Here is a 14759-nt window from a genome sequence, read left to right as displayed (position 1 = left end):
TTATTCAAACCACACAAAAAGCTTTGATGTTTGTGATTGTTCAAGTACCCCTACAGTGCTTTTGCTTCAGATCATCGAACAAGTTTTAATATTATACAAAAGTAACCCAAGCAAATGCAGTTTTCAAATGTTAATTTATTAATATAAAAAGTTATACAAAACCTAATAAACTGGCTGTGCCAACATTTGCAACAAGAGCTAAAATCAGCTGTTTTCAGTACCTGGCCATGAGTCTTTGGCCAAATGTTCTTTGCAAAATGATTTTAATTCAGTCAGCTTGTTTTAGAGTCATGCTGAAGTCCATCAAAAGCATTCTCAGAGGTTTGTGTTTTTAAGCCATGCAGGGGTGGACTTGCTGGTGTGTCACTATCATTGTGCTGCTGCATAACTTGAGCGCTCTTGAGCTTGAAAGACTTTCTGGAAGACAACAGAATTTATGATTCTATCAGTTACGGGAGTCATCCAGGTCCAGAAGCAGCAAAGCAGCCCCCGACCATCACATTACCGCCACCGTGTTTGACTGTTTATATGACCTTCTTTTTATGAAAAGCTGCCTTAGTTTAATGCCAGATGTAACAGTATTTGTATTTGTACCTTTCAAAAAGTTCAAGTTTTTAACTTTTGTCTTCAGTTTTCTCCGTCCATAGAATATTTTCCCACAACTTTTGTGGATCCTCGAGATGTTCGGAAATCCCAAAGTCTTTGAAATGTGTTTGTTTTTAGCTCAATAAATCAAATACGATAAGACACAACAAATATCTCAATAAGGTATAAAAACTAATCTGAAATCTAAATATAGTAAACTGAAATATATTTAATATACTTCTATAATGGTCTATTATATTAAGTCTGTGTTATATTTTATTTATGGATGTCTGTACTAGCAAACCATCCTCTGAAAGCAAAATAACGTCTACATTAAAACATGTAGCAAACAGGACACAGAAAAAAATGACGCTGTGTAATTTTATAGTTTGTAGAAATGTTACGTCAGCTGCCACGCCCACTGACGCGATACGTCGTAACAGCCTAGCAACTTCTTTGGTTTTTTTTTTTTAAAAAAGAAGTCAAGTGGCACTTTCACAGCACTGACAAACTGACATTTAGAGATGCCTTCACTGGTTTTGTGACAGCGGACAGCGCCGGGTCTGATGGGGGCGTGAAGTTTACCGGCTGCCGGCTGTAACCCGGAGAAGCAACAGGAGGTTGAGGTGGACGAACATGGCGGACAGATGCAGGCTTCCAGCTGCCAAGTAAACGTTGGGCAAAGCGAAACTGAAGACGAAGGACGGCTGCCGGGTGACTCGTCACGTATTTCAGCGTTACATGGATAGCTGGGTCCCAACAGGACTGTAAAAAGCCCTCCGCTAAAGCCGTATGGCGTCCACCCAAGCCCGGATAGGCCAGCAGGCCTTGGTGGTGCTGGATGTGGCTCTGCGAGTTCCATGTATTTTTATTATCGACGCCATTTTTAACTCTTACTACGACCCTGGCTCGGGCTGGGCCGGGGCGATGGGGAAGGTGTTTGTCAGAGTCATGGGTAAGTATTTTTAACATGAAGGAGCGCTTAAGTTTCCCTCAACAGCAACGAGCTAGCCGCGTTAGCCGTGACATTAGTCGGCTGTGTGGAGCTGTGTCACCTGTCAGACAGGCTAAAGCCGATTAAGCGACCAGCAATAACATTTACACAGGGCAGATCCATCTGACACGCTGCTTAACTGCTTCACCTCGACCCTAATTTACTCTGCTTTGGCGCCATCAGCTCGCAAGCTAGCTAGCTGGCTAACGTCAAGGTGTGTTGTCACAAGTGTGATTTGTGGTGTCACGGATGGCCTCAGAGGCACCTTGGACCCAGATGGGTCATATTCAGGTCCTTCTTCCTGACAAAGCTCGCTTCTTCTCCTCTAACTGTACCCAGAGAGCTGCTCTCTGGTCTGAACTCTGTACCTGTGACTTTATATCGACGTGTGTTGACCTGGTGTCCCACTTTATGCACATCATTTGTATGTCTTGGCACTTGTCATATTTTCGGACAGGGGAATTACATTCTGGACTAGTGCTGTGTAATAACCAGAGCTGCTACTAACAAAAATCTGTTTCACTTTTTATTTATTGATAGAATAAGTCTGTAGCCTGACTAACTTTGAGTTTCCTCTACACCCCGTAATTCATAACAGCTCCTCGTTTTCATCACTGTGACAGAGTAAAGCTTCTCTGTGTTGAGTCAACAAACAGGTTATGTACCTCAGTTTTCCAGTTTGCAGACCTTTGAGCAGCTCGGGCCATCTGAAAGTGTTAGCCAAGAGCTCTGGGTTTGGATGGACAGGAAGTGAGATTAGCTGTTGGGTTTGCTTCTGTACCCGTGTTTCTTTATGTTTAGTACAGGAACAGAGACTCCATAGTGCCAGATGTTTGAACAACTTTATATTAAAGCAGTAAGGCTCAGGTTGGTTGAGGTCCTCTACAGTATGTACGATCAGTTTATCATAGTGTTATCAAATGCACACGTAGCATTACGTGGACTGTGAAAGGCATTTCTTTGTTTGTTTTTGTTCTTATTTGTTTTTCTATTTATGTTATATTATGTATGTTGCTTGTTCATCCTTTGACTTATCAGGATTACTCAACTCTATGCTGATTATTTTGCTCCAAAATTCTTTAATGTGCAGCATCTGTTGTTTTCTCACAAAGATTGATCTAAATACTCACTATAATCAGACAAACTTGGAAGCTACAGTTAGCTGACATTTGACATTTGTTCAGTTTGCAGTGAGAAATATTTGCCTTTCCTGTCTTTCTGACTGCTTCTCCGGTGTGTTCCAGGTGTCCTCATCTCCACTGTGGTGCTGCTGCTTTCTCAGAAAGCCTTGTTTAAGTTCTACACTCTATTCTTTGCTGTCCTCCTTGGCATGGCAGCAGTCCTCATAAACTACTACGCCACCTCCCACATGGACTTCTACAACGCCTACTACAAAGCAGCGTTGGGCTTCAGGTTGCTGCCTAGAAACGGGCCGACGCTGTGGCTGGGCATGGCCGCCGTCCAGCTCGTCTTTGGGATTGGCTATGTGTTCTTGCTTAACCTCCAGTCGGTGTTTGCTGCGCTGGTGGTCCTGGACATCATGATTCCTCTGTGGGGGCTGATGATTGAACTTCCTGCAGATGTCAGGCATCTGGTGGCAATGTTCTCGGGCCTGGTGCTGGCTCTCAGCACAGCCGTTTGCCTCGCCACGAGGCTCAAATGGTTCTACTATTCATGCCGGTACGTCTACCTGCTCGTACGGCACATGTACAGGATCTACGGACTCCAGCTGCTGCTGGAAGACACGTGGAAGAGGATCAGGTTCCCTGATGTGCTTCGAGTGTTCTGGCTGACCCGGGTAACAGCCCAGGCACTGATACTGGTTTACGTGGTGCAGGCGGTGGGGAGAGAGAGCGGAGATGCCACAGGTGGAGCTGCAGATGGGAGCTCTGATGCACAGGTAAATGCTTTTAGATAAAAAAAACTTCACTTCTAGGACATGTTTGCTATATGATGGTTACTTCATAAGCAAGGTAAGCTAACAAGATGTTAGCCACAGTGAATTGATATTTGGTTAATGACCTTATTCAGAGTCTTTGACATATCATAATGTTTACAAAAGTCATATATTTGTTTGGGGAAAGAAGTTTTCCTTTTGCAGCCCCAGGCGCCCCTGTTGGATTTCTGTAATTATATCTAAAAATTAGTTATATATAAATAATTATATCTAAAAATTAGTTCCTGTGTGTTTAAAAATATCTCTGAAAGCCACCTACATACCTACGTATGTAGGTGACCTCTACAGGTTTCCTGTGTTCTGTAGCCAAGTAAAGTCCAGCTGGCACATTAGCTCTTTGCAGTGTTTTACAGATATATTAATGCACGAATTTCAATGTGAAATATTCTTTTAATAATTTATAAACAGTGTCTGATGTCTGAAGAGCAGTTAAAAATGATGCACACTACATAACAAGTAGGGGTGCAACGATACACAAAATTCACGGTTCGGTTCGATACGTTGGTGTCACAGTTCAATATTTTTTCGATACAAAAACAATGTTCATGCCTTTTTTAATTTGTCATTTATTAAAATTATAAATATATGTTTTAACTCAAAAGTACAGTTTTTAAATTTAATGTTGCTGAAACAACAAAGTAATAAAAAAATTAATCTATCTGATGGAGAAATCTCTCATCTTTGGAAAATAGAGTTTATTACAGAAAAATGGCTCTTTCCAAAATAAAAGCTATACTATACGCTTCTTCTGGGCTATATTCTCAGCAGCATATTAAACATATCAGGTCCCCATAAGGAGAATCATGTGCTAACGGCTGTCTAAATGACTGGGGTAAAGTTTGTAGCATGCGTGCTTGTTCTTTTTTTTTTTCTGCTTCCACTTGTCTTTGCACTAGGATGATGTCGGAGTAAATGTGCAGTCATATTCGTTGTGTTCCCACTAGTGCTGTCAGCGTTAGTCTGAAATGACGTTAACGCCACAACACGGCAAATCTCCGTTAACGAGCTACTGCGGATTGCCCCGTGCGTGGGGCTGGACGACGTCAACACGTTCACGAGCTAACTGCGCTAACACACTAGTTCCCCCCCATGTAACTGAGCATTGCGTGGCACATCCAACATACTGTTTTACTTTAGTCCATGACGCGCTTACCTTCAAAGTCATGCTTCACATGAAAACCAAAATAGTTCCAAAGGCCAGATCTGAATGAGGGTGGGGGAGGTTCAATTTGCCATGTTGCAAGGAGAGCTTAACTTCTATCTTGCTTGTAGGGGTGGGCGATATAAACGATTTACGATAGAAACGATATAAATTTGGCCAACAATAGAGATTTTCACTATATCGCTCTATCGCGATAGCGCATGTTGATGATGTCATCAAGCTGCGCCTGTTTTGGTCGAAAGCATCGCAGCGGCTAAAACGATTATCATCTGCAAATTATTCCGGGCGACAGTCATAGCAAAAGGTTGAAGCACTTTTCAAATAAGGGGAAAGCCAAAAACTGCGCTTCCTCCACTTCTGTACCATTGATTCATTGATGCTGTATTCTATCACAGCTGCTCTGTTCCCATGTTGTTGCAGTATATTAATAACTAACCTTGTATTGTGGATGAATAATCTCAGTTGTTCCCCTGACTGATGTTTGGCCCGAGTATAGCATCCTGCTATGCGATTGCATTTGTCCCTGACCACCAGAATCCCTGAAGTTAACTTTTAATGAGTGGAAAAAAGTTGGCGTTCATCCTCCAGCTTCACTGTGCTAATGTTATGCTAACATAGCTGTTTCGCTAGCAATCACGTAGCACAACATGTTTAGGTGGAATCTAGCGAGCTAACGAGCTAACTTCCTGTTAACTTCTAACTCCGTTAAATGTAATAAATTTTGTTTTCATGGATGCATGGATGTTAAACTTAATTGTTACACCTGGTAAAGCAACAAAGCTGATGATTAAAGATGAAAGAATTTAGACAGTTTTTAACTCTCAGTATTCGTTTGACTTTGGGAGCTGAAGAGACGGAGTTTTGGACCCAGATTACCCTGCAAAGCTCCTGACTACGGCAGCCGTAATGCTCTGACAATCCATCAAGCAGTGCGGCTTACCAAAGTTGTACTAAAACATTTTTTAACAGATTTTTTAACAGAACAGTGCTTACTGTTCGAGGTCAGTACGCACAACCAGAATTCATACATAAGGCGCACTCTCGATTTTTGAGAAAATTAAAGGATTTTAAGTGCGCCTTATAGTGTGGAAAATACGTTATACAGAAGAAAAGAATATATCGTGATATATATTGTTACCGCACATGCATCAAATTATATCGCGATATGAATTTTAGGCCATATCGCCCAGCCCTACTAGCTTGCCCTGCGCTCAGTGAATCTGCGTTCGACTATTCCACCTAGGCTGCACTGTCGAGCGCAGATCCACTGACACAGACAGCATCGTCAGAAGAAAAGTTGATAAAATAAATTGAAAATTTTGTATTGTTCGATGCATATACATACCGAACCGAAAGCACTGTATCGAACGGTTCAATATCGATACGAGTATCGTTGCACCCCTAATAACAAGGTCATAATTCTTTAACAACCTCATTTCTACTGAAGCTGCTTCTTCATGTTCTGTGTTGCTGTTAATAATAAAGTCTCACCTAAAAAGACGGCAGAGTCTGAACTGAAGCTAAACGGGATTATGAGTAAAGGTGACGCATGTACCTGTGTGACTCCACCGTTTTCAGGGTTACCTGCTGAGCTGGGATGTGTTCTGGGATCTCACGAGTAACCTGATCATCTCCGGCTGCGACTCCACGCTCACTGTGCTGGGGATGAGTGCTGTTATCTCCTCTGTTGCACATTACCTGGGTCTCAGCATCCTGGCTTTCATAGGTATGACTGAGATTGTTAGTTGGAGTGGTAGCAGGTGTAAAAGCCTTCCTGATTTGCCCTTCACGTAATTGTTTGGATGCTCCTGGAGTTGAGCACTTTCTTAATTTGAACCTTCAGGTTCGACTGAGGAGGAGGACAAGCGGTTGGGCTTTGTGGCTCCTGTCCTGTTTTTCATCCTGGCTCTTCAGACTGGCCTCAGCAGCCTGGAACCTGAGGAACGTCTGGTACGTCTCGGATTCGTGCTTCCAATTTACACCGTCAAAGCAGCCGGCAAACTGTTTTTCTCTCATTTTTTTTGGTGTTTTAGCCCGGGGGTGGGCAACACCAGGCCTCGAGGACCGGTGTCCTGCAGGTTTTAGATCTCACCCTGGGTCAACATACCTGAATCACATGATTTGTTCGTTACCAAGCCTCTGGAGAACTTCAGGACATGTTGAGTAGAACAGGGCGATATGGCCAAAAATATTTATCACGATATACATTTGAAAATTTGCGATAACGATATAACTGACGATATAATTGATGCGAGACAAAATACTCCACAACATTACTAGCGCAAAAAGACAACCTTCCATTAATTTTCACTTAAACAAGAAGCTGGTTTTTATGTACATTAAAGCTTTATAAAAATGTAACAGTGCAAATGCAAATTCCTTGCTGAAAGTTTAACCAAAAGGCATTTCCAGTAGAAATGGGCTGACATATCCTGAGCATAACCATGTATAATATCCACTGAAGTTAAAAAGAGGTGCTTTGCAACATTAAACTGTAGTGTGCAGTACGTATTTTTTGGACCATAAGGCACATTAAGCGAAACAAAGCAGTCAGATAAATCAAACTTTATTAAACTCATTCTTCTTGCTTCCTCCACTTCTGTAACATTGATTCATTGATGTTGAATTCTCTGGCAGCTGCTCTATTCCCATGTTGCTGCAGTATATTAATGACTAACCTCATATTGTGGATGGATTATCTCAGTTGTTCTCCTGACTGACGTTTGGTCCGTTTACAGCATCCTGCCATGCGATTGCATTTGTCTCTAACCATGAAGAACCTTCACGTTAACTTTTATAAGTGGAAAAGTGTTAGTGTTCGTCCTCCAGCTTCACTGTTTATGTTATGCTAACATAGCTGTGTCGCTAGCGATCACGTAGCACATCATTATATACCAGCTAGCCCAACTTCAGTAACCCTACAAACGTCACTGCTGTTTAGTTTCCTGCCTTCATTTATGTTGGAAGTGATAGCAGAGCTGTACGTTTGAATTTTTTCAGAAATCTCTCCGTCAGAACATGCAATATCATGCTTAGGTAACTAGCGAAACTAGCGAGCTAACTTCCGCTAGCTTCCTGCTAACTTCTAACTCCGTTAAATGTAATACATTTTGTTTTCATGGATGCCTGGAAGTTAAACTTCATAGTTACACCTGGTAAAGCAGCAATGCTGATCGTTTTATTAAAGATGAAAGAATTTAGACAGTTAACTCTCAGTGATGCTGCAGTGTTGTTTGACCTGAAGTGTACTGAGTTTAGGACCCAGATTACTCCCAGATTTAAGAGCATCTTAGTCCGACAAATACGACAATAACGACGGCCGCTTGCATGTTCTGCAAAAAAATGTGCTTTGTTGTGTATCTGACGGACAAACACCAAACCAGTTCCACATCACTGAAGTTGCACCATTTTTACAAACCAATTCTGGTTCATCTGTTTCACTCAACAATCATGTGCTTATGAAAACAAAGGCACTGCGCATGCGCGTTTTACTCATATTCTATCGCGATATTTCATTTTCCTATCGTTGCCTAACATTATACCGGTATTACCGTGAACGGTATAATATGGCCCAGCCCTAATGTTGAGGTCATTTAACCATTTGAATCAGCTGTGTCGGATCAAGGACGCATCTAAAACCTGCAGGATACCGGCCCCTGAGGCCTGGAGTTTCCCACCCCTGTTTTAACCTCTGTGTGAATTGTTATGTTGCCCTCTAAACTACCAAAACATGTTTAATCATTTATACTATAAATGACATTTGCACACAGTAGCAGAGTTCACTGTTCCTTTTGTAATCCTGTATTCCTGTGTTTATAACGTAATAACTTCGTACACGTAACTTAGTCTTGGTTTTGATCCACAGGTCCGCCTAAGCCGGAACATGTGCCTTCTGCTCACCGCCATCCTGCACTTCATTCATGGCATGACTGACCCCGTCCTCATGTCTCTCAGCGCTTCCCATGTCTCCTCTTTTCGGCGGCATTTCCCCGTCCTGCTGGTGTCCCTGGCGCTCTTTGTACTCCCCGTGGTGCTCAGCTACGCCCTCTGGCATCACTACGTCCTCAACACCTGGCTCTTTGCCGTCACGGCCTTCTGTGTTGAGCTCTGCCTCAAGGTGAGCGCAAACAATTTATCTTTGACTGGAATGGATGACGTCCAACGTCTCCCACCGTTTTCAGTCTGAGATTTTTGTGTGTTATGTTAGTCAAGAGATCAAGAGTAATCAAACTTGTGACTTAAATAATCAAATGTGTAACAATAATGACCTGATTGATGTGCATATAAGAGCATGATTTAGCCCTACAAAGGAGTCAGTAAGGATTCTGTTGTCTGTTTGTCAGCGTGGGATTGAGTGGAGACTGATAGTATTCTGCTTATTGAGTTTATAGTCTGTGCCTACAGTTAATTAGTATTTATGTTCAATTACACTTATGGCTTCCAGCATTTATGAAAACAAGAAATAATCAGGATTAAATGATTACTTGTCTGGATTCCTTTTCACAGTTATGCTCTCGCTTTGTGTTTTGTGCTAAATCCAACGCACCACTTTTCCTTTGCAGCACGTCTCTAAAAACCCAAACTCACTCCTCGACAGGCGAGGGGAGAGCCGAGGTGAGGGCCAGGCTTTGTCAGCAACAACAGTAAAACTGATTCAGAGAGGTGGACAAGGAACCACAGATACTGTTTGTAAATTCTTAAGTGTTGTGAGTTTGCATATAAAATGTTTCTACTGCTTAGAGACAAATGTAACTATAAGAACATGGAACCAGGCTCCTACATTCGATATTCTGGGCATGCTCACTTGACTAAAATTAGCCTGGGGACCCGCTGAGGAATGGCGAGTTTGTGGGTGTCGAATCGAAACTGTTCTGAAGGAGAGCGGCGACACATTTTTAGACTGTTTACTTCAAGCTTAGGGTCCAAAAACATTCCAGCTGTCACCAGAGGTCAGCTTCAGCTCCGTGTCACAGAGGATGTGTGGCTGTTGCATTTTTACATTTGTGAATGTTCATTATTCAGGGAGTAAACTTTAAGGAACAACAATTTAAGTAACGATGTACAAACTTCAACTAAAACATGAATTGTGAGTTCAGGCGATCAACAGCATGCAGGATGTTTTTGTTCTTTCTCAAATTAACTTGGAGCATGCAGTGAAGCATGAACACACACACACACAGAGCAGAATTTAAAGGAGATTTTATCAAACTTCCCGTTGGCGTGCTCACTCCCTGTCAGGAGCTGAAACCGTTCACTAGTCTGCTTTGCTCTCTGCAGATTAAATTCAGCTCATGTTTCTGCTTCCTGCTCTCCAGGTGGTTGTGTCTTTGACCGTCTACGGCCTCTTCATGGCTGACGGATTCTCCAATGTCCTGTGGGAGAAGCTGGATGACTACGTCTACTACGTGCGCTCCACGGGCAACATCATCGAGTTCCTGTTCGGCGTCATCATGTTCGGAAATGGCGCCTACACCATGATGTTCGAGACGGGCAGCAAGATCCGCGCCTGCATGATGTGCCTGCACGCTTACTTTAACATCTACCTGCAGGCCAAGAACGGCTGGAAAACGTTCATCAACCGCCGCACTGCCGTCAAGAAGATCAACTCCCTGCCGGAGGTGCGCGGTGACCAGCTGAGGAACATCGAGGACGTGTGCGCCATCTGTTATCAGGAGTTCGCCACCTCAGCCCGCCTCACGCCCTGCCACCACTACTTCCATGCACTGTGCCTGAGGAAGTGGCTCTACATCCAGGACACGTGCCCCATGTGCCACCAGAAAGTTTACGTTGAGGAGGAGAGTAGAGACAGAGCCGCCTTTTCCAATAACAACGGGGGCTACGCTCCGCAGCAGGATGCCGCCGCTGCGGGCCCGCCGGCACCGGGGGATAACCAGCGAGGACAGCCGGCTGCAGAGATGCAGGCCAATGGAGTGGCAGTTGGCGCGCAGGCCGCAGGAGGAGCGGCGGCGCTGGACCACGATCTGCTGGAGGACAATGACAGCATAGAGTATGACGAAGACGAGTGGGGGACTCAGAACGGCAGCGCGCTGATAGAAGAAGACTATATCAATGATGACACAGACTCCACAGAGGACTGACGACAGAAGAGCTATAGATAAATAAACATCTATCTTTATTATATTTAAGTTAAGAAATGATAAAAGACATCTTAAGCATCTTAATTTGCTCTTGAAAAATGTCAGGGATGTCTTTCTTGTTAGTTTCTTTACGTTTTTGAGTTTTACTCTACAAGGGCTCGTGGAAAGAGTAACTGCTGCTCTCGTTGTGTGTGTGTGTGTGCGTGCGTGTGTGCATGTTGAAGCTGTATGACAGACCAAAAAACTCCCAACTACTCTGTTTATTCGACAGTATCTCCGGAGTATCGAGATCCTGATAGAAATCTTGCTATGTGGGCACAGCTGACTTTGCACAGTTTATTCCCTGATGCCAATCAGAACGTTTATAATACAAATAAACCTGAGACTATCTGCAGCAGCAGATTCTGCCTTGTTGGAGATGGTGGTAGAAGTGTTTTGTTCCAAATGGAGAAAAGACACAAAGCTGCACATTATTTTCTTTCTTTAGACTTTGTCACTTATGAGCATAAAAACTTATCTGGTTTGAAATTTAGCTGAGCTCCTCCTTCGGGATCCTTGTTTTGTGCACCTCTAGAAAGCTTTCAGATTGTCTGTTTTTTGTTTTTCATTGCGATCTGGTCTCTCCTGTTCTGACCACTCTGGGTTGCCTGTTGCATTTCCTCCAGTTTGTCAAAACCATGACTTAAATTTCATTTTAAGGAAGGGAGGGGAGAGCTGAGCTGGAGGCTTTTAGATTTACCAGTCCATGATGCTACAACCCTCACCCTGTGGCCATGACCAAAACAGGAAGGTCAAGAATACACGTGCCTCTCTTACATTTGTAGTGGGTAGGCTGGCTGGGCTTAGCCTTATGTGTGATTCATGTATTCTGTTGGCAGCAGAAGCAGTCACAGATAGGAGGAAATGGCAGTGCTGAGCAGCCAGTCCCTGTCATTGTGAGCTGCGTTGATGCATTTCTAGGGAGGTGCATGTCAGGTTATGGCACAGGGTCTCAAAACCTTTTGCAGTTACAAATGAGATTAAATACAGATGCATGCGCTTCACTTAAGATAAGAAGCTCAGAGTAAAGCCGCTGCTCGTTCATCTCAGGCTGAGGCAGCTGAGGTGGTTCAGGCGTCTGGTCAGAATGCCTCCTGGACTCCTCCCTTCAGAGGTTTTTCAGACACGCCCAGGTACGAGGACCCATTACAGCAGACCTATAAACAGAATTGTAAAGTGTTTCTGGTGAGGAGGATGTCTGCTTAGCCGGCTCCTACCACAACCCTCCTTCAGATAACGGTTGGACTGATGTCATGGAAAAAGTTACAGGGAGGCAAATCTGGCTAGTAGGGTGGGCGGTGGATGATGACGTTTTAGTGAAGGTGGTTTGTGCCACGGACTCTCACGGCATTACAGGAGAGCTTTGCATAGACAGGCGGTTTGACCTTGGTGGACAAATCCACCACCAGCACCGATCAGTAGTCCAAAACAGTGAGGCTACTGGAGCTGATGTGCTGCTTCAGAGACCTCATCCACACTGATGATTCTTAGTGTGAAAGTTGTCCGTTTGAAAATGGAGTTTTCTCTCTGCACTAGTTAAAGGTTCGTGGTTAAAATAGAGAAACTGTAAAAGGTCTGAAAGTACAAACCATGCTGAGTGGATCAGAGGTGCACGGGGGGGCTTAAGTGGGGAGCCTGGTGAAATTTAAGTTATGGTTAATATGCAGCCCTGGTGTGTGTGTGTGTGTGTGTGTGTGTGTGTGTGTGTGTGTGTGTGTGTGTGTGTGTGTGTGTGTGTGTGTGTGTGTGTGTGTGTGTGTGTGTGTGTGTGCCTGCCGACTTGTAATGTGATAAGATGGTGTCTTAATAATTTGGTTCATGTTCCCTTGTGGTGTGCTGCAGGGAAAGATGCTGGAGTGTTCATTAACGACAACTGAGGAGCGATTTCAACAGATTTTGAGCTCTAGTCATTCTGCTGGATTTGAGTTTTTAGAAAAGCTGTGAGCACAAACGGTCACGACTGATTCAGCTGTTTTTATTTGAATAGACGATGGATCCCCATCAAAGTTGGCATCTTTCACCTCGGTGACGTTAAATGTTTGATTAGTTTCCTGTGTGTTAAAATCTCCGACTTGCAGACTGATCACAGCTCAGGTTTGTGGTGAACTCGCTCAGCTTTTGTTTTTGTCCTTAAATGCAAACCGAGGATTTGTGAATGAAGCAGGAGAGCGAAGCAGTTCCCCATCAGCTCTGCACCGACCAGAGAAAACTGAGAGGTGTCTCTTTTTTTTTCTTTTTTTGTAAAGGTGACATCCTACTGTAATCACTGATATACCTCTGTCATTACTTACTACTGGTCTCTTGTGTGACCTTGCTTAGATTTGTGTACGTTATTGTACATTTAATGAAACAAACACGTGCACACGTTTCCCCTTGACGCTACTTTCTACATCATTCTTTTAAGAAATCAGTATTGACGTTGGTTAAAAGCTTGTTTCAGACCTGGGAGCGGTTAATAAGAGTGTGATGGTGTGGTGGAAAGCACATCTGAAGAGCTAGAGTCCAAAAATGTATTTGGTGAAATGATTGCTATGTTCAGTAACGGTCATAAAAATATAGGTGGTGCCAGTTGTTTTGCATTTCTTAAGGGAAAAATTTAAAAGAGTTGGATGGAATTTCTGTTCCCACACTGGTGGTTTTATCATTCACTAAATGCACATTTTCTTTCTAATCACTGGTACAGATTCCTTGTTGTGTCCGAGCTGCGAGGACGGCACTTTTTTAAAGGCTAAAACTGTGTTAGCAGCCACAGGCTGCAAGGCTGGAAGAAAGAAACTGGAAAAGATCCAGACGTGCAACCTCTGAAGGCAGTGTGCGATCATGTTGTTAAAAATTTGTTTAAAATAAGAAAATGTTTTTATTTTCCTGAGGTTTATACCTGCTGATCTAAAAATTTAAACTACTGGTCCAAAACGAAGCCCCGGCTGACTCGGCTCCCTCAGCGACTACAGAGATCTTTAATGTGAAACTGTATTAAAACTGGCTTTCAAGCACAACTCCACGAGTATTATGTGTAGACTTCCACAGCCCAAACGTTTTGAAGGCTTTGACTACAAACTTGTGCTCTGTGCTGTTTTAAAAAAAAAAAAAAAAAAAGCTGCAAGGAATCCATTTAATTCTTGCTCGATAAGAGGATATGACATATGAGGAAGTGTTGGGTCTAATTTGATTGGAAAGCTGTGCTTTTTGTTTCAGTAATGAAGGACTTTGATTATTAGTTTGATTGTTCTGAAAGCTTTTTAAAAGGTGGAAGCTGTTCATTTTGCCTTTCGTTTTAAAAAAGAGATTTATGTAAATAAAATCATCTTTGATATTGCATCTGGACTCATGACGCCTTTAAGTGACTTCTTCATAAACACAGTAGAGCATAATCTAATTTTTTTATTATTATTATTATTTTATTGAAAGAAGGACTTGTTACAATAAAGTGCATTGATATTATTTAGTCGGAAAAAAAAAAAGACTTTTTCTTAGTCCTTTTGTTTTACATTCAGGTAACGAAAAGTGATCTCGAATTTTTAAAAAGAATGTCAACTTTTCCATTTTAAATATTTCAAAAACCACCTTAAACCAATCAAGTGTTGGTGGAGTTGGATTTGACACTTCCTGGTTATTAATTTTTTGCTGGCTGCTAATAGCTCTTGTAAGAGCTTTGTGTCCCCTCCCCGGACCGAGCCAGCAACCAGGCCCAAGTACAAATTTACAAAATTAATATCAAATTTTATCTTAAAGACCTCACACAGAGTTTTATGAATTCCCAGTCAGTGATTATTTAAGTTAGGGCAGTCCCAAAAGATATGGGAATGATGTGCCTCTTCTGATCCACATCTTCTCCAGCATTCTGCTGTCCCATTTTTATATTTAGTTTGATGAGGGCTTTAGAAAAATCGAATAATGATTTCAGATCTTGCTGCAGATTCTCGA

General features: G+C 42.7%; 1 protein-coding gene across 2 annotated transcripts; it reads left to right on the top strand.

Moving 5' to 3' along the window:
* Positions 1-847: 847 nt before the first annotated feature.
* LOC147303215 (E3 ubiquitin-protein ligase RNF139-like) lies at positions 848-14159 on the top strand. 2 transcript variants are annotated; one of them, XM_086280497.1, is made up of 6 exons: positions 848-1540; positions 2824-3479; positions 6277-6424; positions 6542-6648; positions 8564-8815; positions 10014-14159. In XM_086280497.1, exons 1-6 carry the CDS (start codon positions 1378-1380, stop codon positions 10794-10796), a joined length of 2109 nt encoding a protein of 702 aa, XP_086136623.1. In that variant the 5' UTR covers positions 848-1377; the 3' UTR covers positions 10797-14159. The 2 variants fall into 2 exon arrangements, with proteins under 2 accessions (XP_086136623.1, XP_086136624.1); XM_086280498.1 differs by lacking the exons at positions 6277-6424; positions 6542-6648.
* The last annotated feature ends 600 nt before the right edge of the window (positions 14160-14759 follow it).

Source organism: Aulonocara sp. 'chitande type north' Nkhata Bay, linkage group LG22 (genome assembly GCF_057382095.1).
Source record: "Aulonocara sp. 'chitande type north' Nkhata Bay isolate Kocher_YH1m ecotype deep benthic linkage group LG22, A_spYH_male_GT1.1, whole genome shotgun sequence".
In the NCBI taxonomy this organism is placed as follows: Eukaryota; Metazoa; Chordata; class Actinopteri; order Cichliformes; family Cichlidae; genus Aulonocara; species Aulonocara sp. 'chitande type north' Nkhata Bay.
This window is presented reverse-complemented; position numbering and strand designations above follow the sequence as displayed.